This window comes from Bemisia tabaci, chromosome 6 (assembly GCF_918797505.1).
Source record: "Bemisia tabaci chromosome 6, PGI_BMITA_v3".
Taxonomy (NCBI): Eukaryota; Metazoa; Arthropoda; class Insecta; order Hemiptera; family Aleyrodidae; genus Bemisia; species Bemisia tabaci.
In genome coordinates, this window is record NC_092798.1 from 24,180,940 (window position 1) to 24,206,169 (window position 25,230).

General features: G+C 40.2%; 1 protein-coding gene across 1 annotated transcript in view; it reads right to left on the bottom strand.

Annotated features, from left to right (window-relative positions):
• Positions 1-25,230, bottom strand: part of NfI (Nuclear factor I) — a 285,410-nt gene that overhangs the window by 58,741 nt on the left and 201,439 nt on the right. Inside the window, 1 exon segment of the mRNA XM_019059222.2 lies at positions 8,026-8,209. Coding sequence (XP_018914767.2) covers positions 8,026-8,209 — 184 coding nt within the window.

A 25,230-nucleotide genomic window follows, 5' to 3' on the forward strand; every position in this document is an offset into this window, starting at 1 on the left:
ATTACTTAAATTCGTACCTTGTCTAGTGGTCCATTGTATGTATTTAAGTTAACAGGAACCATGCGCAAATAGACCGTGTTCGGCAGAAAGGAACCGAGCCACATCAGCTGTTGCCAGAAGTAACTGGGCGATTCAATTTTTTACAAGAGAACGTTTGTGCGGATTCCTATGAAAATTTTATGGAGTTTGCTTCACACTATGCAGAAATTCACTGAACTTTGCAAAAAAAAATGCGCGCAACCGTTTTTGTGTTAAAAATTAAATTGCCGAATTAAATTTGGCAATAGCTGATAAGGCTTGGTTCCTCTCTGCTTAACGCAGTCTCAAGATGATGGATTCAGGCACAAAGTGCCATAAAGTCGGGTTAAGAGTGGATACCTCTAGAACACGTAAATGGGATAAATATAGCGTATTTATGCTGTAAGGAACTGTGTACAAACTAATGAAATTAAAAATAACTGTATTTTTTTTATTTTTTTTTTTTGGTAAGTAGTTTCTATATAGCATGAGTACGTCGAATTTTGCATTATTTAGCGCAAACAACACCCAAGAATTCCTAAGATTGATTCTTTGACAGGAATGAACAAATCATTCTAAAGTCAACATTAAGAACCGACGAAGTGTCATTTAAATCTGTGGAAAAGGGTCGATTAACAGGGTGTTCGCAGCGAACACCTTAATAATCAATTCTTTACCACGAATTCAAATGGGGAAATATCGATAATCGATCATTCACGCCACGCCACTGCCCCTGTGGAGATTTAAAATATGAACAAAGCATCCAACTTGGCAAATATGTTTCTAATAACAGTCATACGCAGCGGGGTTAGATTTAAGCCCTATACGTGTACGTTTCTCGCACGTCAATATGTATACCCAGCATGGAAAAGACTTTGTCATACGTACGAAATAGGCATCCTCGAGGCATCCATTTCTTTTCGTATTTTTTCAAAGTGTCCACCGTACTTCACATAAAGCTTTGATGAGGTCACATGAATTGATTCTGTTGCTAATTTTTACACCGTTTGGTGGCCAGTTGATTCAGGTATTTGGATGAGCTTGATCACTGGCACTGTATGTACGCCTTAACAACTCAGCGAATGTATCGAACAAGTAAACTGCCGCCAGGCAGTGGCGTGGGGCGCTTTGCAATACATCGATTTATCTATTTTCTCCCCCATTTAAACCAATGTAAATTTTTCTGAAATTTAATCGCTTTTAGGAAAGTATAGACTTTAGCTATGATGCTGAAACTTCAGAATCATCTTTTGGAGACTAAAGGGAATGGGAAAAAGCTCGGAGAGCGGGGTTTTGATGATCACCTATAAGCACGGAACACCCTAACGGACGTGAATCCATCGGAGTTGTTTGATTCCATGAAATTACATGCCATCGAAAAGGTTTTTACGAAAAAATCTATTCTGTATTAGATCAATCTTCCATAAATTGATCAAATTTGATACCCATATTGTGGACCTAGAAATAATTTGTCTTCTTGCCAAACAACTTGGAAAACAATCTTTTTTACCAATACCTCCTTTCGTTTCCCTTTTTTCCCATTCCCCCAATTTCCTTCATTTTTCTCCTCTCATTTTCAATGTCTCCTTTTCTCCCCCTTTTCGTACTCTTCGGCAGTTGTCGGAATTTAAATTTTGGGCGGTATCTCCCATGAGCTTTTGCTATCTCTCACTGGTGAGACACATACCTAGTCCAATGTTTATCGTTCTCAGAACTGTAATTTGTCACTGTTGTCAGACTACCAATCAGCCCAATTGTGCGAAAGCTCGCAGTTTGCAACCGCACTCATTGGTATTCGTCGGCGGAACGAAACCGAACTTTTCGTGGCTCTCAAACGTGCTCCCCCTACCCGGTTCCATAGACGATCTTTACGACGGACAACGTCCTGTCACCTCCCCCCCCTCCTCCTGCCTAAGAGCGTCCGTTTCCTGGACGCGTCGGGCGCGCAATTAAGCGTCGTTCGAATTGACTTACAAGATTTTTTTCCCCCTTCTTTCTCCCCTGCGGATCGATTACGATCCGTCTGGTCACGGGGCATCACGCGTCTTCGATCACGACTTGACAAATAATCGTGAAAAGTTATCACCTTGACGGAGGAAGTTGCGCGCACTTGTAAGGCTTGAATGGCGCCGGAATATGGATGTGGGCGTGAGCTATGAGTCGCTGTCCGACTGTCCGTGCAGTGGTCGCATTGTCCATAGAATGTGAGGGGGGGGGGGGGGGCTGTAACTGACCATCTGTGGGTTCATATACTCGGCGGGGAATGGTGGATTTAAAAACAAAAACTGTGAGAAAATGACTGAGGCAATTCAAAATTTTGAATAGTCCTCACTTGCAATTAAATGAACAAATACGTCCCTTTTATTTTAACGTAGTCAAGCAAAGTTTGCTCTAGGGTTGAAACTCAAACCGTCCGGTACAGAGAAAAAAGTTGGTTCTGGGGGTCAAAACCACCAATTTTCAATTTTTGATGCTAATAGTTCTCTAATAATACCAAGTTCTTTGCACCAAATTTTGAAGGAATGATTTATACGATAGGACTGTTACATTGTCTAGGCATTTACTTGAAGATTAGTGATTTCGCGTAATTAGCAAAAAACGCATTTTTGAACTTTGGGAAACTCAAACCTGTTCTTATACTTGAAAAAAAAAGGCTCAAGTCGAGGGCATATTACAGGAACGTTATTCATTGGTCTGAGTCCTTTGATATGTCATGTGAAGCATCAGTGACACATGGTTTCAACCACCTTAAATCGTTTATAATGCAACAAGACCGCGTCGCAAGGTTCGAATAAGAGGGCAAACGATTTCGTATCGAAAATAGACACAAATATTCATTTCAATGACGATAATATTGTGAGAAAGGTCGAGATGTACAACCTCTCGTCACAATAGCGACAAATTCAAGAACTAGGTTCAATAAATAAACTTCAACAAAATCAAAATCATCTCCAACTTTGAACTTGTAAACTACAGCTCACGACGCAATTTCCCTATATTTTATGTTAGAAGGATATTACGAGTTCGAACATACATCAACTGACCAATAGAGCACAAGTAGACAGAGATATATCGCTCCAAATAAATTCAATCTACTTTTTTCCATGTACCATGAAGTAGGGCGGATTTTCGACGGAAACAAGGGCTAATACAGCTCACCCACTGTCTCGCATTAAGATGAATAGTTCTCATGATTGCAGTCATAGTTCGCGACATCCGAGTCCGAGAGCCCGACGAAATGAATAACGACCGACACCGCAACACATCTTAAACAATCCCTGAATCGAACTGCCCGGTTAATAATTTCAGCTCAACTATACATGAAAGCTCCAACAATGTAGGTAAATTCACTTGAAAGGGCCTCGCCGTGAGTTCAGATTAAAATTCTTGTCCGGGGAACTCTAATTGGATTAAAATCCCTATTTCATGCGTTCGCGCACCCCCCGCCCTCCTTTTGTGCGTCCCTCCCTGCCTTCTTCCAATATCGCCCTCTACGCAGAACTTTACATGGCCGAGCGCTACGGGCCGCGGTGCATGTCTTGTCAATATTTCAAATGCGCATACTGCTTTAATGGATTATAAAGCGACGAGATTTATCACGAAAAAGTTGTCTTGCGGCTCACAAAAAGCTCGTTTCATTAACGTAAATTGTTCAGTTTTCATCGAGAATTGGCAAAACGGGTCGTGCGGCATAAGAATTCCTCATAACCGTTATACTTCCACGATACATTGACCTTCTTACATGCTCTATGATGTGCTATACTTATGAATATTGCCCGTTCCGCCATTAATCAGCGAATTAAAGTCTTTTGATGACCGCCGCGATTATAAATTTACAATCGTTGTCGAAATTTATCATGCGCCGGCATTTAAGCTCAGATTTTTATCACAGAGAGGATGCACTTGCGTCGCGGATTATTTTGCTGACTCTGACGCAATTACATACAAATTTAAAGGTTGACCTTTGACAATCATTTAGCAAGCGGTGAATCCGCAGAACTTGATCCATCTTGATAAGCATTTAAAAAATATCATTGTACGCGGTCGGAAGAGGGTTTTTTCGCGTAGTAACCACAATTTAAATAAATTTAATATTCACTTTTCCAAAATTGTCATTGCATAAAATTATCCAGAACCCCTTGCTTAACGCGACTAAGTTTTGACCAAACAAACCCACTGATTACGCAGATTGTCCTAAGAGGGAACCGATGTGGCTATGGGCGTATATTGTGTTAAGAAGAACTATGTACAAGTGAATAATGCAAGGAACTCAACTGTTACATAATGAAATAATGAAATCCTGAGTGCACTTCATTCCACAGGTTATTTTTCCCTTAAGGATGTGGGGCAGAATCTATCCTCTTCGCGGATTATCATAGTTCAATCAACTATTTTTTCAGAATTAGCTTCGCTCTTATTAAGGCCACTTCAACAGCGCTCTCTGGCACTCTGCGACACCTAGTCGCCTAAGTCCCCTGCCTATCATCCTCCCAGGCGCATCTGAATCAAGCATCTTAGGTTCACGAATTCGTAATTTAAATCATTTGAGTTGTCTCCTAACAAAATAGGATTCGGATTTCACTCGAACCAGCACACAAATCCTTTGAAGAAGTTTCTCTTTTATCAGATTAATCTACACTTTTTTTTTTTTTTTTATTATTTTTTTAAACATAACTACGTCGCACTGTCCTCATTATACCTGCATATAATTTATGTAGCATTTTTTTTCTTCCATGGAGGAAATCTTCTTGACACATAGCTTGCAATTAAGTTAAGCCATAGGCAACGAAGACTATTCGAAAACGGTGAGTAAACCACCTACAACGCGAGACCTCGAGATTTCATTAAGATTAAAACAATGTTGTCCCACACGAATGACAAATCGATGACGGCTGTTGACAGGCTGATTTGTCATTTTTTTCTTTTTCCTCGTTTTTAGGAGTGCGCGACGCATGCAGATGCAGTGTGGGTTATTGGCTTGGCGCCACTCGTATACCGGCCCCATCGGGAGTCGTGAGAGAGAGACAGAGAGACTGGACTGGGCAAGACGATGGGCGAGAAGGAGACAGAGGATTTGGATTCGACAAATCGCGAGATCTTACAGCCAAGGTTGCAATCGTGACTAGAAATCAGCCTACTTTGCTTCTGAACCGTTATAACTTAGACAAAACTGAAGTATCAAATAGTAAGTATAATGTATTCACAGTTGAGGAGCTTGGAGGACAAGGCGCATAAGTGCAGTTTTTGAAAAAAATTGAGATATTAATTATTTCAAGTAAAGCTGGTGTTATTGCATAGTGTGTGAAAGATTCGCCCCCAAATTCCAATTTTTAAGCATCAAAACGCCAGTTTGAACTTTCTCTCCACTGTGGGGATCCATGAAATTTCGAAACTTCAAACACGTATTTCTCCATATAGCAAAAACTGCACTTATGCGCCTTGTCCTCCAGGTCCCTCAGTTGTCAGAAAATCAGTTATTTCAGTAGGGAGGTTCATGGTTTTAAGCGAGATTAAACGCAGTTTTCAACGCAATAAAAGAACAGGGGTAGTTTGACCAAATTTCAAGGGCAATTTAGAAGAATATCTTCGTAAATAAATATTTTAGAGGATCAGAATGATTTTCCAAGTATTACCTTTTGGAGAGGGAACATTTTTGTTGTCAGATCGGTTTATTCTCTTGGTAGAGGCTGTAAGTGCATAACGATTAAATTTCACCATTATTAGAATCTTTGAAATTTTTACATTGGTTCCTTCAGTCATGCATGCAATCGTGTAATTTATAAAAACTCTGATTACGGGACTGCCAACGGAAAGAAAAAAGAAACCTTTATGATTCGATCAGACTTTTTGCTTGAATCAAAAGGAAATCCACCTAAATCAAGAGGATTGGCTCTTCGATTCAAGGAAAAATCGGATTGAATTAAGAGTACTTTTTCTTCTCAGTGTTATTAAGAGTCTGGATTCTAGACCCAAGCGACTTTTTTTTACCAGTGAATTGTATTTAATGTTTGTTTTTGTAGGTTATGTGGCAACTTTTGATGGGATGGCGGACGTAAGTGGTCCGCCTTTAACGTCCGTAAATCGGTCAGACGTCCCGATAACGTCTGGCGCGGGCCGGGCGTCCAGCGTTTCACTTGGAAAAAGTCGCGACGACTGCCAAGACGGAAGTTGCAACTTGTCATAACTCCTTTTTTTCTGATTCTACTTGTCAAATAATATTTGTAATTGCTTGCCCGCTCCGGCCGGGCCGGCCACTTCGAGGGTCGCCCGTCCAGGGGCGCACAATGGATCGGGTCAATAGGAGAAGTCGGACAAGATTTAGAAACCTTCAAACGCTTATAACTCCGTTTATACAAAACTTAAAGTTCTAAAAGTGGTTCCATTGGTTTCCTCGTGAAATTTTCTTCCACAGACGCCCCTTAAAATTTAAAATGTGACTACATAAACATAAAAATTCGTAGTTGTATAGTCAAAAATTCCATGTTCGACCTTTCTGATTGACTCGACCCACTGTGAGGCGTCGCGTCGCTTTAGCCGATTGTTTTTGACCCGCTTTTGCGGCCTCTTCATATCCTCGCTCCTCTATCCAAAAGGGCGTAACCGCTTTTTAGGTTGAGCCCTACTGTCCTTGTAGCTCTACACTGAGAAAAAACTATGGTTTATAAACCTATTAGTGGTAAATTGGAACACCACTAATAGTAGTACCTCTACATTAATAATAGCACATATACCTTAGTTATGGTCTCTGTACCTTATTAGGTACAGAGACCTTAGTATGGTTCACAGACCGAGAATCAGTAGTTTATTTACGATATATAGGTGTTCCATATTTACCTCTAATAGGTTTATAAACCATAGTTTTTCTCAGTGTATGCTTCGCAGGCCTCACTTAAAGATCTAGATACGACGTTACTTCATGGGTACGAAGGTATAATGCCTTGCTAATCATGAACCGCGTATCTTCCATGAGAGCGCTTTACAGATATGCGGTTCTTGCTCAGTAGGGTGAAAGATCCTGGCGCTTGCTCACTACGCGGGAAATTTAGCGCCGGCCTGTCACATTTGTGCTTCTTGTTTCTCTTCAGACCGGAGAGGATTGGTTCGAAACGAGACCTAGATTGCCTCTAAGTATGCTCGATCAGTACTTTTTATGCCGGTTGTGACATTATAGTTGGACGTATTTCTGCCAAACGGAACTTTGTGCATTATGACGTGAGCCCTGTTATGCATATATTCGTATGGGTCTCAAGGCTCATGTCCTAATGCACATAGTTCAGTTTGGCTTCTAGAAATACGTCAGTTGAAGGAAGAAGAAAATGGCATAATTTTAGCAGAGTATTTTTTAAAGTTGCGATCAGGAGGATTTCCGCTGGAGTTAAGAATAAAATTGCTCGATGGGTGTTTTTTCTACTCATTTGTACATGGCTTTGTGATACAATCAATTGGACTGCATTTTGCAATTTGGAACTATAAATTCTGGCTCGGTTTAAAAATAAAGGGTGTGCCATTAGTTCCCCTATGCACACAAGTGTTCTTTCAGATGAGCCAGAATTTATAGTTCCAAATTGCAAAATGCAGTCCAATTATTAACTTTCAAGAGGCTAAAATTGCATAACCACTAAATTGAAGGTGCTTTTAGTTTCTCGTTAATTTGACGGAAACTTAATAAAATTATTGAGAATAATGTAAAACACTATGATAGCAAAAAGGGCGGGGAAGAACCATTCTCGAAGGTTACCAACTACATTTTTGAATAGTCTGTGTATAATATAAGATTTTTATCAAGTAAACATACTGTATCTTCTGAGTACTATTATCGATGATGTGACACAAATACCTTGTTAAAAACAATGTAATATGAATACAAAAAATTCTGAAAAAGTACAATTTCGAAAAATGTTTTCGAGCTCAACCTACGGATGGGCAAAAAACATGTATAAATTAAATTTGTAAAAACATTTATGGTATAAAATGCGTATCATAAATAAAATAATAAGAAAAACTCACCGTGGCTGTTAATAAAGTTGGCTAAATAGAGATCGAGCTCCCTGACTGATACGTTTATATGGTAGGGATTCACGCATAGACTAGGATGAGAACAATCAGGAGACTTTTCTAACCGCTCTCCATCTGTACTTTCTAAAGGGATTGCTTTAAATAAAATAACCATTACTAAGTCCAGCCGCCAAACCTGGGAACAAACAAATTCCATAAATTGAAAAATATACATATTTATTCGGACTTTTTGATTGAACAAGACATTCAAAAAACATTATGTGAAAATGCAATCATTATATAATGATATAATTGACAGTATATCCACACAGAATCTACGGAAAATTTCCCTTTTTAGACTTTTACAAAGATCAATGTGCGCATATTGAACATCCCCGAATTAAAGTCAAAACAAAGAGATAGTAAAAAAAGCTGATGGAATCGACGGAACTAAATTTGAGCGTCAAATCAAATTTAGAGGACAATTTAGACTGATCCATGAGTTTTCACTTTGCCGGATTTTTATTTTTATTTTTATTGCAAAAAACGTTCCTTGAAGTGGAAAAGGAATTTTCACAAGAACTGGCTTTGGTAAATTTCTGTATAAGTATAAATTTGTCTTTGGGAGGTGATACTTTGTTTCACTTCATTTTAGTTTTTTGGTGAGTGATAACATTGAATTGCGGCAGCTTCTTTCGACTAAAACCTCTAAGATTGAGTTGACGTTGAACATTTCTAGTAAACATGAAAAAGTTCCTCATAGATATAAAATAATAGAGCGACAAATATTTTGGTTCTGTAATTTTACGTTGTCTATTTGTACTCCAAAAATAAGAAAACGTATTGAGGTTGTAAAACTATACTATCAGAGTTTGTCCATAAATGTTTGAAAATAATGGGACATTTGAAAATAACAGGGATGTTGAAGCAAAACAGCAGCCGTTAAATACCCAGTCAGTATTTACGTAGTTTGATGAGGTGCTCGTCGGTGGTGGCGCTCGGATTGACATTTCTCAGAGTCAAAGACCCTTTTTTTGCTTCAGTTAACAAACCAGAGTAGCTATTAGGAGGATGATAATGAAGAAGGTCACAGCCACAAAGGTTGCTCAAATATCACCCTCCAATTCTTTCCCCCTTCTAGGCTCACAAGCATAGTGACTAGTAAGACACTTGCTCTGATACAAATGAACCTGACCATGAAAAATTGAAGACAGAGAATTTTTCAACTTATAAAGTTGCATGAAGTATGAAAGTTACTTCAAATGCTCGAAAATCCGACAGATCAAGTATCTGTTTGGAAAATGTTAATACTGACAGCTCAACCTATGTTGAACTCCAATTTTAGTATGAGAGGGAGTAGAGAAAGAAAAATAGACTGCAAACTAACAATTCATGGTTGAAGCTAAGTTGAGGTTTCGGCCGTATTCTGGAGAGGAGTCCCTAAAATTTTAAGTAAAGATCTTGGTGGTATATACGGATGAATACCAAGCAATAAGAAAACATTTATGAGCGTTTGGAAAAAACGAGTTATGTGCGATAGTTCCGGGCTGCGCTGATCTATAATGTGCCTAGGGACCCAATAAGATATTAAAGGGAAGCAACTACAGAAAAAACGGAAGAAAAGAGAAATACTTGTGGCCTCAAACCATCACATTTGACAAAAACGATTGTCTTCTAAGATTGTAGGCTCATTTTAAGAATACCAAACATAGTTAATATGGACAGCATTTTGCAATAAGAAAACACTATTTCTGGCTTATCCATTTAAGGACCTACATGTGTGGAAGAAACTAATGGCACGAATGTTATTTCTAAAATAAGCAGTGATAGAAGTTTTTTACTGTAAAATGTAGTTCATAACTCGATGCAAAGTAGGTGGAAATTCCTTAACCCTTTCTCTGAGTCATGCGTTTGTTCCTGGGTTTCAACACAGATGCTGTAACTCTACTGCACCGCAGGCAGTCCGAAATTCCCCATAAAAATGACAACGCCTGTCGCGTTTGTTTTACGTTACGATGTAATTAAATCCGTTCCGTGTTCATCACGGCTCCGCGACGCGGCGTGTGCGCATGCGCTAACGATTCGATCCCCCGAGAGCCGTTTTCAGCGCACAATCAGCCCCACTATTCTCCTGCCGGGGTTTTTTCACTGACGCACCATTCACTCAATGCTTAAAACTTGCTTAAATGGCGTAAATTCTGCCGACGATTGTGACGTTGCCGCTTCCATTGCGTAATGGTCAAAAGTATTTTCTGTCAAATATACGTCAGATTGGGGTGCATCACAAATCGGAAGACGAAGGGGGAAAAGAAACGAAGGAGGAGAAGAAAAGGCAGGCAATGACGAGAAGGAAAGGTAGAAGAGACAGCATTAGAAAAAAAGAAGAGGAAAACACAGAAAAGCACGAGGAAAAATGAACTCTCCTACTTCCTTTTCCTCATTTTCCTTCCTCTCCCATCTCTTCAATCTCCCTCTACTGCCTTTTTAAATTATGTTTCTACCTTTTCTTCTTTTTCTTCTTCTTCTTCTTTTTTTCCGACTCCATCTTCTTTATTTTCTTTCACTTAAGGGTATGTTCACGACAAAAGGATAAGGGTTGTCTTCACGGTGGTGCCTTAGACAGTTCCTCTCCTCATGAGGCCCAAGTGGTTACATTGTGATTAAAGGAGGTCAAGGAGATCCTTGACTTAGCATCATAAAAATTACTATTTTGGCAAACCTCGAGTAAAATTCAGCAATGAAACTTTAGAAATGGATTCTTGAAAGAGATCACGATTATTTTCCGCTTTAAACTACGAAATAAATAGGAAAATACGATGCAAGTTTTGTAAATTTAAATTTCATCAAAACCATTGAATTTTCTCATCCGTATTTTACACATTTAGCGATGGAAAATTATTGTAATCCTCGCAACGGCCCTTTTCTAAAGTTATGCTGAGCTACATTACACTGGAGGTTTGAAAAAATTGTTATTTTTGTGATGTACGTTATGAATCATCCTGAACCTTTCTCAATCACAGTGGAAACGATATGACGCTTCCTGCGGAGAGGGGCTGTTCCAAGAGCACATATGAATATGAGGGGGGCATATGAGGGGGTTGGGGGGGCTTCTGCCAGAAAATTTTAACAATTTTGAAGCATCTAACATGCAATTTGAGTCAATTTCGTTATGTATAATTACTACATATGAGCTTCCTTCCCTCTTCTTGCCTCCATTCCATCCTTACTTGTTTCTTCCCTTTTTTCCCCCTCCTTTTTTACACGCAAACGGGGAACTTTCACCCCTACGTCCACTCCCCCTGGATTCGCCTATTCTGTTCAAGGTACGAATATGAATACGGCCTTACGACTCATGCCAATAAACCATAAGTGGTATTGGCAGAGTAAGGAGCCAATTTCGGAAGGACTGTGAAGTGTGAACGGAGCCCTTGTTTCACACTCGGCGGAATTTGCAACACGGCGCTGTGCGACTGGCGGCGGTGGCGCGAACGGGGCGCAGAACGGTCGCGTCACACGCACGGCACGGCCCGGCTTTACGAGGCGAGATTTACGCGTGCGATCCCTCCGCGGGGCCCGAGAGACAGGAGTGACGATTTAAACGGTTTGTTTGTTCGCTTAAGAGCACTGCGCCGTCGCCGTCAACGTCCCGTCCGGATCCTTTAGCGAGCTGCGCTTGCGCCGCCCGGCGAAAAAGAGGCAAAAATACGAGGACAGGCCAAAGAAACGGCCTCAGTTCATCACGGGTACCAACTCATAGCCACACGAGTCGGCCGGGAGCCACATTGTTGCCGCACCCGAAACAAGTCGCATGTAGAGTGCCTTTGTGATGGAGGAGTACGGACATGTTAGTAATTTTCGAGGTTGGGTCATGGAGCTAGGAGGGTCTGTCCCAAAAGGGCGACCTATAAACTCAAATTACCCGGAATGGTTTAGAATTACAATTGTTACGACCCATTGTTTTCAAAACACCCGAGCCGTTTCGATTCAAAACTGAGTCATTTTCAGTCGGGATTTTTTTTTGTTTTTCTCGGTTCTCGGCCACCAAAATGTAGGTCTCAGGTTTTTTCATCGATATTTTTCAATTTTTAAGTTATTTTCCGACTGAAAATTGCTTGGTTTTGAGTCGGGTTTTTTATTTGTAATTTAGCCTTGTTTCCTATCCCCCCCCCCCTTGTTTTTATCCTATTACCATTGTCTCGGGCTGCTTCGTAAAAATTTGTATGTATGTTTTTAAAACACGTATTCGACTTAGCAATTGCATAAATTTACTCATTTATGAAAATTCTTAGCCAGCTTCGTTTGAAATTGGCATTTGACGGTGATTGACGGTGGCATTTCTTTTCGATTGAGGTTTTCTGCCCTTTTGGGCCCCAAAATCTTTAAATGTCGACAAGTCTGTACTCTCCCTATATTAATGCTCTGTGTCAAACAAAACGCCCGCATAGTGATAAACAGTCGAAAAGAGCGTAATTTTAACGGTTGAGAGGTAAAACTCTTATAGGAGAATTTCAGCAGTCGCCAGAGGCTAAGAGACAGTTTCTACCTGCCTCTGATCTTATCCAGCCTTTGTCTTAACATTGTCTTTGCATAAAAAGACAGTAGGTCTGGCAACGTGTAATTTGAAGAGTAGGTGAGTTTTATTTGCCGGACTGGAGTGCAACAAGATCGGGTGACTGCTTTATTCGCTTGTCGCGACTAATCGCCGACTGTGCGGCTCCGTCACTCCGGCTGGGGCGCCCGGAGGAGACCTGCTCCGGCCGGAGAGACGAAGACGCGTCTGCTCAGTGCTCACTGTTTATTTGCAGATCTCCTTGATTTGTTCGACTTTTAGCCGTGCTAATAGGAGCACCGATTAAAAGCAGCCTTACTCCAACAAATGCCCCAGCCGGGCACCGCTCGAGCCTTGTTACACCTCGAACATTAAAGCGCTTTTATCCTGAGGCCTCAGCCCGTCGTCTGTCGGTCATTCAAAGACTTTGCAACAAAGTAGACCTAAGATGCTGCTTTTTCGGAATTGATAGAAAGAAATGGAGATTTATGCGAACGCCCACGCATATTCTATTAAAAGGAGAGAAGTAAAAGGTAAAATCACATGGATTTAATGTTGATTTGGATGTTGCTAAACAAAACAGTAATTTCTACATTGAAAGTAAAAAACAAAAAACTTTATTCAACATAGTAAAATCCTGTCATGTTGCCGTATGAGCTTTTAGACGTTGTTGAATTTCCTTTGACAAAACAAGAATTTTAGGAAGTGCTGGTAAGTATTTATCTTCCGATTTTTCAGAGAATTTTACTGACAATTTGATTTAAAGTATCGGAACATTTCAAGGAAAAATGGAGGGCGTTTAGCAGAAAGAAACCAAGCCTCATTCAGCATATTTTCGGTCTGTTGGTCATTCAAAGACTTTGCAACAAAGTAAACCTAAGATGCTGCGCTTTCGGAATTGATAGAAGGAAATGGAGATTTATGCGCACGCCCACGCATTTTCTATTTTACTTCTTGGGGCCCACTTTAAAAGGAGTGGAGTAAAAGGTAAAAGTCAGGTGAAAGCACGTGGATTTAATGTTGATTTGGATGGTTTTAAGCAAAACAGTCATTTCTACATAGAAAGTTTTAAAAAAATGTATATTAGTAGAATCCTGTCGTGCTAATGATACTTTGCGACTCTTTAGACGTTGTTAAATTTCCTTTGATACATCAAGAATTTCAGGGAGTACTAGTAAATAATTTTCTTCCATTCTCAGAGAATTTTTTTACATACTGATTTAAAGTCAACAAATTTCAAGGAAAAATATTCATAACTATCTTCAAAAAAAAAAAAATATATATGAGATATATTTTGGCATACACGTCAGTTTTCTTTTACTCGGCAGGATTAGGAACTGCCTTTTCCAAAACTACAAAAGTAGCTGTCACTTTTGTATATAATGCTATCAATTAGTCCCGCATTACGTCGTGTCGTTTCCCAGACGGGAAAGTATCTCCATTCTAAAGTCGCATGATGGACCTATGCATCTCAATTCGCTTATAATGCAGTCGTTGGAAATAATTTTTCGATAAAGAGTGACGACGAATAAGAAACGTCTTTATTAAGAAAGGGTACTTCCTAGCGTTGCCTCAAAGGCCGAATAGTTGCATGAATTAGAAACCTGATCAACGGTAGCGACCGCACTGTGTTAGATGCAATGCGAGAAGTATTCCTGCACTCTTGTAGGCGCAATGCGTTTCGCGCCGACCAGCAGCAACCGCACTGTGTTTGGCGTAATGCGTGAAGTATTCGCACAGTCTTGTAGGCGCTTACGTATATGCGTTTTGCGCCGACCGGCGCACTCAGGTTTTGGAGCGCCAAATTGTGGCAAATTGATTTAGCTTTGAGAGTACGTTCCAAGTGAATATTGCAAATCGTTTTGCTTCCAATTTATGATATTCGCATGATACAAGCTTTCAAAGCTAAATCAAAAAGTTTCTTGATATAATTCTTCGTGCGAATGCCTGACGTTCTACACCGTAATGTGCACTGAAAAAATGAAAAGAAAAAAATCTTGGCGTTTTCACAAAGGTCTGTTCGTAACTTTACCACCTCACTTTTGTTGCCAATCACCGGAACTATTACCGAGTAGCGTGGAAATTTCTTAAGAAACACCCCTACAATTAAGAAATTATCAATAGAGCTTGATCGATTATTGAATCGTTCCGCTAAAAGCCGAATTTCCACATCATTGGCTTCTGGTGTTTTTTTTACTTTTGTGTTGACATGATTTTAAATGTTCGGATAAGTATTTTGAAACACAACACCCGAATGTTAAATTACAAAAGCTGATTGATCGCTAACTGTTTAAACTTGATCCAAAGGGAGCTGAAGGGGCAGGATAGTTGGCGGAACTTACGAGGTGAAAAAATAGACCAGTGCCGATAGAAGCCGGTAAGTTATAGCTAACGTTCAAATTTATTGTGACGTTTTTCGATTTGTGAGCCTTCTCACATGAGAGGACGCCAAACACGATCTCGGCTGGTTTTATTAGTTTCCGAAGACCAGTTGCCGACGCGAAGTCTATTAAATTAATTTATAAACCGCTACTTTTATGTCTTTTAATGAAAAGGCTTAAGTTCGAAGCTGGGCTGCCGTCAATTATTTCTGTGGTCGGAGTTTTATCACTGAGAGGTGACTCGGCGTTACTGTGTAATGTATGTTCAGAGGAAAGCCGAGATTTCAAACTGTTTTTATTTGCAGACACGATTACCTTTTATTGTAATAAATTCATACATTCTTGCACACCGTTATGATTTATTCAAATTGACGATTCTACCGCTTTTAAAGTTGATTTCTTTCTTGTTTAATTAATTAAAAAAAAACATATACAAACTAATATATTAAAGGTGTACGTATTTATAAGAAATCACAACATAATTAATTAAGATCAACATAAAATCGCGTAAACATCAGGTAAACATGATCCTTGAGGAGAAGCAAGTGGTTGAAAAGTGAATCAGTTAATTCGAAAAACACACCAACTCGGGTTTTTTTCGATTTTCACTTTTTTACGGTTTAGTAACACTTATGGATAGAAGCATCTGCACGCAAAAGGAAATTTCGAAATAGCAATCGGAAGTGCTCGAAACAGCGACGGGAAAAGGGAAAAATCGAAGTATTTCATTGGAAATACCAATTGTTGGCCATTTCAAGGGAAACGGGTGACCATCCGATTTGGCAGTTTTCTTTTTTCGGTTCAGTATACCTTGTACCAACAAGTTACATAAATATTCAAGCGTTCTTCAGGTCGAAAAATATGAATTTTTCAGGGCAGACTATGAAAAATCAGTATCTGAAAGTCGGTGAGAACGAAAACACACCAACTCGGAAATTTTTAAACGCTTAATTCTCTGTCATCAAACATAGTGTATCGATTTCAACTTGGTGCTTTACAAAGTCTCTAAGTACTTGTCCTTTGGCACTAAAAAGGTTTTTCTTAAACTAACTTCTTCGCCCGCTGCGCAGTTTTAGGTGTTTCCTGAACAATTTTTTTCCCCCGAATTGGTGTGTTTTCGAACTCACTGATTCAAGTATGAAAGAAAGAAGGGGAAAAAAATGTCTTATGGAATAAAAAAAATTAGTGTAACTTTAACAAGACTGTTATTTAATCATGTTTTTTGCTGAAAATCAGTTTGAAAAGATGGAAATGTTCGGAATCACTAAAAGCACAAACCTGAGCTTAAAGTTTTGTTTTCCCGCGCGGCTCTGACCCACGATTTCGCAGGAGCCCCGGCCGTCGGGGCGCTGCGCGGATCGGGCCGAGTGCGGTTACGCATTTAATTGGATCCGCTCGGTGTGGGCCTAATAAATCACACCTTCCCCTGCGATCCCTTCGCTTATCTACATTCAAAGAGCGTAAAAACAATCTCAATCCGCTAATTGTAATTTAATGTACTCCGTACGCGCGCTAACTACCTCTCTAAGCGGTGCATCCACGCTCCTATTTTTCCTCGACTCTCGGTGCGTTAAGTAAAAGCTTACGGCAACAGCAATGAACGATCAGGGAATTTCAAATAATTTATTTTTTTCAGATAACTCAAAGCAGTGTTCGAAACTCACCTTTGAGTTTTTGGAGCCATGTGGCGCATCAAGCCCGATTTTTAGGCGCCATTGAGGATTTTTTAGGGGCCAAATTGACTTTTTGCCTATATATTACGGCGCATTTAGTGAAAAGTTAGACGCAAGATGTTTTCGTGACAGAACTAGTAAGTAGGTTTAACTTGGGGAAGACAAAAGCACTAAGAATGAAATCGTGAAGAATAGAGAAAGCAAGCTTTCACTTGTAGTTCTGAAAATTTTGAGTTTTTTCAATTCAAATAGAATTGATTTTCTTTCTTTATGTGACTTCCTGTGAAAATCCAGATTTTTAGAGGGTAATTTTTAGGGGCCACGTTGGCGCAGAGCCTTCATTTTTTAGGCGCCATGGCCGATTTCTTAGGCGCATTTGGTGCGTTGGCGCCTGTGAGTTTCGAACACTGACCCAAAGAATCTCACCCAATCGTTCGAATTTGAACCCCTAAATTTGAGAACAAGAAGATTGGTCAGAGCAATTTGTGATTTTTGAGGCGAAAAATTTTGGAATGCAGGATTTCGTTTTTGATTATTGTCGATTTCCGAACTTTAATGCATGAACAATAGCGTGATGTGCGTGCGTAACATTTTGATTCCACTTCTTATCATATATCTTACTTTACGTATTTTAAAAAAAGCATGTTAAGTTTGTATAAAATTGGCAAATTGAGTCTGCTCTTCCGTCTTTTCAAGAAAAATATCGAAAGAATTTCATAAATTAAAATGTCGATGCCAATAATTTCTCCTGGTGACAGAAGTTCACGTGATATTAGCTCAATGGGAAGGTTTAAAAAGTGGATTTGGGTATAATAAAGTACATATTTACATAATCACTATCATCACCCGTAACAAAAACCGGGATAAAGTTCCTTTCTAATCTTTACAGCGGTTTTGCAAAGAACTGCCATATTGCAGGGTCAGCTTTGATATGTATATCAAAAGAAGTCCCTCCCCTTGTCATAAATGGGTTTAAGATACGTTCTTCAAAATTATCCACCTCACAAATACTATATCGACGGTGTAAGTCGGCAATCAGATAACTCGGTTTGCGACGTCGCAGACTTCCTGTCATACTTAATTTTTTGAACGGAAAACTACTCAACGCCAATTCTTTAAAACTGCCGTGAATTTTCTTCTCTGTGCGAAGAAAATTCTGCAAAAACTTCAAGGAATGCTGTCAATTTTTTCTCCTTTAAAAAATTAACAGAGAGTCGGAGATTTTCAGACACCGCAAACGAGATATGTAATTGCCGACTTACACCGTCGATATGGATTTTTGGGTACTTAACTTACACTGAATTACAACAGACGCGTCGGTCTGCCGGCTGAACACCCACAAAGTGTTCCTCTTAGATCTAGCAGGGTTTAACTCACGTGTCAGACTCCTGGTCTTTTCATAATTCAAGAGCAATTGCCGGAGATGCTCATTTCTGCTAGATCAGACGGCTTGAGACGCGATAATCCGCCAGTACTGAGACCATTCTATTTTCAGCCGTTTTCCAGCGGGTGGATCAACCTGGGATTAGAGCGCGCGCTTTTATTTTCAGCATCGAAGCGTCTCGAGTCTCAGGCCCGGGCTTTGATGGGCGCAGCCAGAAAGAGAGAGAAATGACAAACAACTCGCAGATAAAATCAACACTTTTTCTTTGCAATTTATGAGCCAGGCTCCTCCGAAAAGGCTCAGCGTTTTACGATAAGGGACAAAGGATCCTTTTGTCAAAAATAAAATACTGTCTCGTCTTCCTCCCGTGGAACACTGTAGTTTGGAGGACTATCAAGATTATGCATTTTCTAGTTTTAAAATAAACGTGGGGGAACAGTGGCGTGGCGTGAATGGTCTATTATCGATATTCCTCCATTTGAACGTATGGTAAAAGATCGATTATTAAGGTGTTCGCTGCGGACACCCTGTTTATCGATCCTTTTCTATAGGTTTAAATGGCAGATCCATCGATACATCGCAAAGCAGCCCACGCCACTGTGGGGGAATCATTATCTGAACTTGCTATTCTAGATGACTGGACAAGGTCTGCAAACTCTGCACAGTGATAAAAACTTTGATTCGTGTGGAACACTGAAGTTTACGATCCAGGGAACTGCAGTTTTTAGGCATGAAAATCGCACTTCAGTTCGAGTAATCGAAGTTTTTGTTAAAGTACTAGAGACTCGTTTTCTTTACAAGAAACAGTTATGCGCACAAATTAAAAGTATTTGTGCTTTTGTTTGGAGAAAATTAACATAAAATGAGTTATTATTAAGTATTGGTGATGCTTGTCTTGGATAAATCTGCAGCATTCAGATATTATGGGCAATGCCGTTACATTGAGCAACAAATAATTTTTTAAGTTTGACAGCCCATTCCATAAAATGCATTTTCCATCATCATGTGTCACCTTCCTACATCAATTCCTCGCGTGATTCAGAATTTCGTCTATGAGAGACACCGCTCGCTTGCCATCGGAGAGAAGCTCCTTATAAGTAACGACGACCAGTAAATTTTTCCTCAGACTGTGCAACAAGATTACAAGTGTTTGACAACCCGTTATTTCTATAAAATAAACCGAATACTATGACTTGTACGTAACAAATGGACACTTAGAAATAGGACTAGTAACTTGTAGCATCCTGGAATGGGCCTGGTCAGTGATGTCGGATCCCCTCGAAAAGCCATTGATTTGGACTTTTCTTATGGGACTGATACGGTTTTACTAGTGTATGTGGCAAGGAAGCCCGAGCGACCAGTTCTTCCGCAAGTCAGTGCGAAAATGATATCAGCCCAACAATGGGCCTTCTTATGACGAATTATTTATGGTGTGCGTTTGCGAGTGCACTCGAAGCTAGAGGGGAGGGGGAGGGAGGATGCCGAAACGCCGGGGGGAGACCAGAATCGAGGGGAAGGCGCAAGGGACCAGTGTTGAAATTTCAATTCAATTTATTTACTGCTCCAGAGATAGTTGCACTGAGGCATCGCATGCTTATAGGGAATCAGTCCTCTGATTTGTATATAAATTATTGAGCCTCGGGCAGGTCATCCGCTGTTGTCGGTGTCACCTTCGAGAAAAACCGCGGCAGATTTTGACGAGTGTAAACATTGTGAAAAAAAATATGGGAGTTTATTTTGAGGATATTTGACGTCAGAAGGTTTCCTTGGTCGGAGACAGAGGTATGTGATAACGATATAATTTTTTCTAACTACACACGGAGAAGGATTTTTTGCTGGATCAATAGGTATTCCTAGTAAATGTGCAGTGACAGGATTTTTCATGAGAAAAAGAAAAAAGGAAATGTATTTACTTCATACTCTGTATGTCCTATATCGGTATGAAAAGATTGTCGATCGTTTTTACAAGAATTCCTTTTATGCGGCATGTTTAGCAGGAACATTCCTCTAGGTGTAAAAGAGTCATTCGTCAACTGAGTATAGGTTCTACAGCCCAAAAAGGCGAGAATAATGTGATCGAACGAGGTAATAACTCATAAGTGTTCCTTTACTGACTGTTCGAAGGGACGCGTTTTGCGCAACTTTTCCCATGACAAATGATTATTCCTCGATAAATGGAGGCAGAATGTAATCATATCCTCGGAAGACCTCCGAAAGACCGTGAAACGCTGGATTAAAATTAGAGAACAACTTTCAGAAAATCTAGCTGTAGAATGTTCATGCATATTCGCTATTACGAGTAGCTATCAAAAATATGCATGTGGATTCGCGGTAGAAAATAGTATGTTGAATTAGAAGCGGGATAATATCAAAATTTGGCACACAAATGATACATCTTGACATTTGAAAAATCGTGTATGCAACCTCACTTGCAACGTCGACCATATTCTTTGCTGAATTGGCGCTTGTCAGAAGTAGCAAGGGTGCAACAGTGAGAGGCGAGGGGTTGATACAACCTCATTCTTAGTTGACTCAACGAAACCAGCTGGCTCCAAAATCAGGAAAAGACACACTTTAAATCATCATACTTTTCTTACTGCGGTCACGAATTTTTCTTAGGTTTTTATTCTAGGTTGTTCTCAACTTGCATTCAAAATTCGAATTACAACGAAAAAATTTAAAATTTTAAGCACTGCCTCCGTCTTGCCTCCCTTGGAAACTGCGCTGTAGATCTCCTTACACGATATTGTCTTTCACAGGGCTCACTTGTAAACACGGTAGGCTATTACTATACTTTTTTGTTTAATCTTGGTCCCCATTGATTTCCTGATTTTCTAATTTTATTTTCTTTACTTGTTTTAAGTTTTTCTTTCTTTCTGTGATGTTTAATCAAAGAATTGACCAATTTTCATTCTCATATGTATTCACATTTCCTTCAGTCTGCACGGTTGGAATATATTCGCAAACGCTCAACTGAGGCCCGGATTATCCACATGGCAGCTGCGCGCTTGGATGCTGGAGATAAGGGTGGCGCAGATAGAGGAGCGACTGATTGAAAATGTCCTCGCTCGCCGAGGTTGGCGCGGATCGGAAGATTTGTGAGCCCAGATCCCGTCCCGATCCGTTCTCTCGTTTGCGCTTCAAATCGATGAGATTTTCATTCCGATGCTTCCACACTCAACAGTCATCAGCAACAGCACGCTCCTTGTACCCCCGCCCCCCGGTCACCACGCGGCCCGAGCCCCCCGTTCCGAGCACGCGACTTACAGCCCGCCGCTTCGCGCCATTGCCAATCCCTCGGAAAACGACTATAATTCGCGAAAAACGATATCGATGAAAATCAAACAAAGAGAAGAGGCAATATCAATCAGGAATGCTTCGAAATGGAGAAAAAAGGATTCATCGATTTTGGAACACAGTGATGCAATGGAGACAGGCCCGCCACAAGGGGGGGGGGGGGATACTGGGTCCTTGGTACCGGGGCCCGGGCCCTGGAGGGGCCCGTGACGCAGGTCTGTGACAAACCACTACGAATTCATGTGTAACCCTTGTCTCGTAGGGAAAAGTGAAAAAATTACCCTAAAAATTCCGCAAAAGGTGAATATAGTTTCAAAAACACCTAGGGCACTATAAAATTTTTCTTACTTTTTTAGAGATTTTCAAGATTTTGAGTATATGTAGAATGATATTTTTAGTAACTGTGTTTCATTTTCTTCCGTTGTCGGATGCTAAGAGGCTCCTTTCTGGGCATCCTCGACTTCAATGGCTTAGCTCCCTTGCCATAGACGTACAAAAGGGGAGTCCAGGGGGGCCCGGCTCCCCATAGAATTGAAAATTATCATCTGCCCCCTCAAAAAAAAGTTTATAGATGTTTTGAATGCAACAATTCGAAAGTTTTTGGTGCTGAAAGTAAACAAAAAGGCGTTATTATTCTGCAGAAATTGATGGAAAACCTCCATCATAAGAGCTTCATAATGCGTCCAAATAGATTTAAAATTTCAAAAATTTGCCGGGGGAGGCCCCCCGGACCCCCCCCCCCCCCCCCTGTGCTAGGGGCCCGGGCCAGAAAATTGGTACCAGGGCCCGAGATGGGATGTGGCGGGCCTGCACTGAGAAAAAACTATGGCTTATAAACCTATTAGTGGTAAATATGGAACACCACTAATAGTAGTACCTCTACATATAATAATAGCACATATACCTTAGTTATGGTCTCTGTACCTTAATTAGGTACAGAGACCTTAGTATGGTTCACAGACCGAGAATCATTAGTTTATTTACGACTATTATAGGTGTTCCATATTTACCTCTAATAGGTTTATAAACCATAGTTTTTTCTCAGTGTGAATGGAGATGTTGCATGTTTGAGGGATTTGCGATTTGACCATTGATTTTTATGTAAAAGTTCGCGAGAAACACGATGGTGCAACTGGTTTTCTCTGAAATCATCTCCCAAGCTCAAAAAAAGCTCTCAAAGTGAGGCCAAAATGGAGGGGATATCCCACCCTACCCTGAGAGTCCACCTCTACACTGAGAAAAAACTATGGTTTATAAACCTATTAGAGGTAAATATGGAACACCTATAATAGTCGTAAATAAACTAATGATTCTCGGTCTGTGAACCATACTAAGGTCTCTGTACCTAATTAAGGTACAGAGACCATAACTAAGGTATATGTGCTATTATTATATGTAGAGGTACTACTATTAGTGGTGTTCCATATTTACCTCTAATAGGTTTATAAGCCATAGTTTTTTCTCAGTGTACATCAAAACGAACTCTCCATGCAAAGATAGGGAGCAAATACATTGACAGAGCTGCCACTTTAGTTGGGGACTCCAAAACTGAAAACACGGCAACCCTGCTAATGTACACTGAGAAAAAACTATGGCTTATAAACCTATTAGAGGTAAATATGGAACACCACTAATAGTAGTACCTCTACATATAATAATAGCACATATACCTTAGTTATGGTACCTGTACCTCAATTAGGTACAGAGACCTTAGTATGGTTCACAGACCGAGAATCATTAGTTTATTTACGACTATTATAGGTGTTCCATATTTACCTCTAATAGGTTTATAAACCATAGTTTTTTCTCAGTGTATTTGCTCCCTATCTTTGCATGGAAAGTTTGTCTCGATGTAGAGGTGGACTCTCAGGGTAGTGTGGGATATCCCCTCCATTTTGGCCTCACTTTGAGATCTTTTTTTGAGCTTGAGGGATAATTTCAGAGAAAACCAGTAGCACCATCGTGTTACTCGCGAACTTTTACATAAAAATCAACAGTCAAATCGCAAATTCCTCACACATGCAACATCTCCATTGGGTCTGAAGATAACCAGACTTCTACTAGTAGAAGATACCATTATGTATTTATATTGAATTCCGGTGCATGCTACCATTACACCGTCGATATTTTTGCTCTTAAAATGCTTCTATTGGATTCTTAGCTCCACCTGCTTTTTGACTCTGAGTTACAATATAATAAGATAAAATAATGCAGAAGAGAATTCACCGGATAGCCCAATAAAAGAGCTGACAACTTGTCCTGACTCTACGTGAGTTTGCGTAAACTCTCACTGGAAAAAAAACACATTTGATCTAGAGTCCAGACTCTTAAAAACATGGACAAGAAAAAATACTCTTGATTCAATCAGATTTTTGCTTAAATCAAGAACCAAGCCTCTTAATTTAAGCGGATTTCGTTTTGATTCAAGCAAAACTCCGATTGAATCAAGAGTATTTTTTTCTTGTCCATGTTTTCAAGAGTCTGGACTCTAGATCCAATGTGCTTTTTTTTCCAGTGTGAATTAACCAGACTTCTACTGGTAGAATATACCACTATGTATTTATAGTGAATTCCGGTGCATGCTACCAGTACACCGTCGATATTTTTGCTCTTAAAATGCTTCTATTGGATTCTTAGCTCCACCTGCTTTTTGACTCTGAGTTACAATATAATAAGATAAAATAATGCAGATGAGAATTCACCGGATAACCCAATAAAAGAACTGACAACTTGTCCTGACCCTACGTGAATTTTTGTGAGCTCTGGCAACGGTGGAGACGATACGCGTGTCCGTGTCTGTCATCATGTCCGCGTCCGACCCACGTCCGTCGCGCCGTCCGTCAGCCGCCCACGCATGACGTGTCTCGATGACGCGATAATGTGTCGTGCGTCCACGTCTGTCGCGTCGCGAGATTCTGGCGACACCGCGGTGACCGCACCACCAGACTCCAAGAGATGCACATTGCACCCTCTTCCAATTTTCACTGAGGGATCTCCATATCCGATATGAGGATCGACATTGAACATTGAGGCTTGAATTCGCGTAGGAAACGATTTACGAATCTTCTACGTTGCCGACATTAGAGTGCATTTACAGCTCTAGAAAGAGTATGGCCACTGAGTCTTGTAGAAACTTTAAGTTAAGGGTCCAAAAAAATGGTGGAAATTCTTGGTAGGGGTAGGAAATAATTCTTGGTAGGGGAATTCTTGGTTGGGTATTTGCTGTTTTCACACCTAGGATGTCAAAAATGTGTCTGATGATCCGAAGATGCTACCTTTACTGCCCACACAATTAATTTTATATCCCGCCGTAAATATAAAAACTGCGTTTTCTTTCAGTAACTAAAATGTTTCCAATGTATATAAGTATGGGAAATGTACGGACAGGTCAAAATACGGAGCTCTTAATATGCACTGAGAAAAAACTATGGCTTATAAACCTATTAGAGGTAAATATGGAACACCACTAATAGTAGTACCCAGGCCCGCCACAAGGGGGGGGATACTGGGTCCTTGGTACCGGGGCCCGGGCCCTGGAGGGGCCCGTGACGCAGGTCTGTGACAAACCACTACGAATTCATGTGTAACCCTTGTCTCGTAGGGAAAAGTGAAAAAATTACCCTAAAAATTCCGCAAAAGGTGAATATAGTTTCAAAAACACCCTAGGGCACTATAAAATTTTTCTTACTTTTTTAGAGATTTTCAAGATTTTGAGTATATGTAGAATGATATTTTTAGTAACTGTGTTTCATTTTCTTCCGTTGTCGGATGCTAAGAGGCTCCTTTCTGGGCATCCTCGACTTCAATGGCTTAGCTCCCTTGCCATAGACGTACAAAAGGGGAGTCCAGGGGGGCCCGGCTCCCCATAGAATTGAAAATTATCATCTGCCCCCTCAAAAAAAAGTTTATAGATGTTTTGAATGCAACAATTCG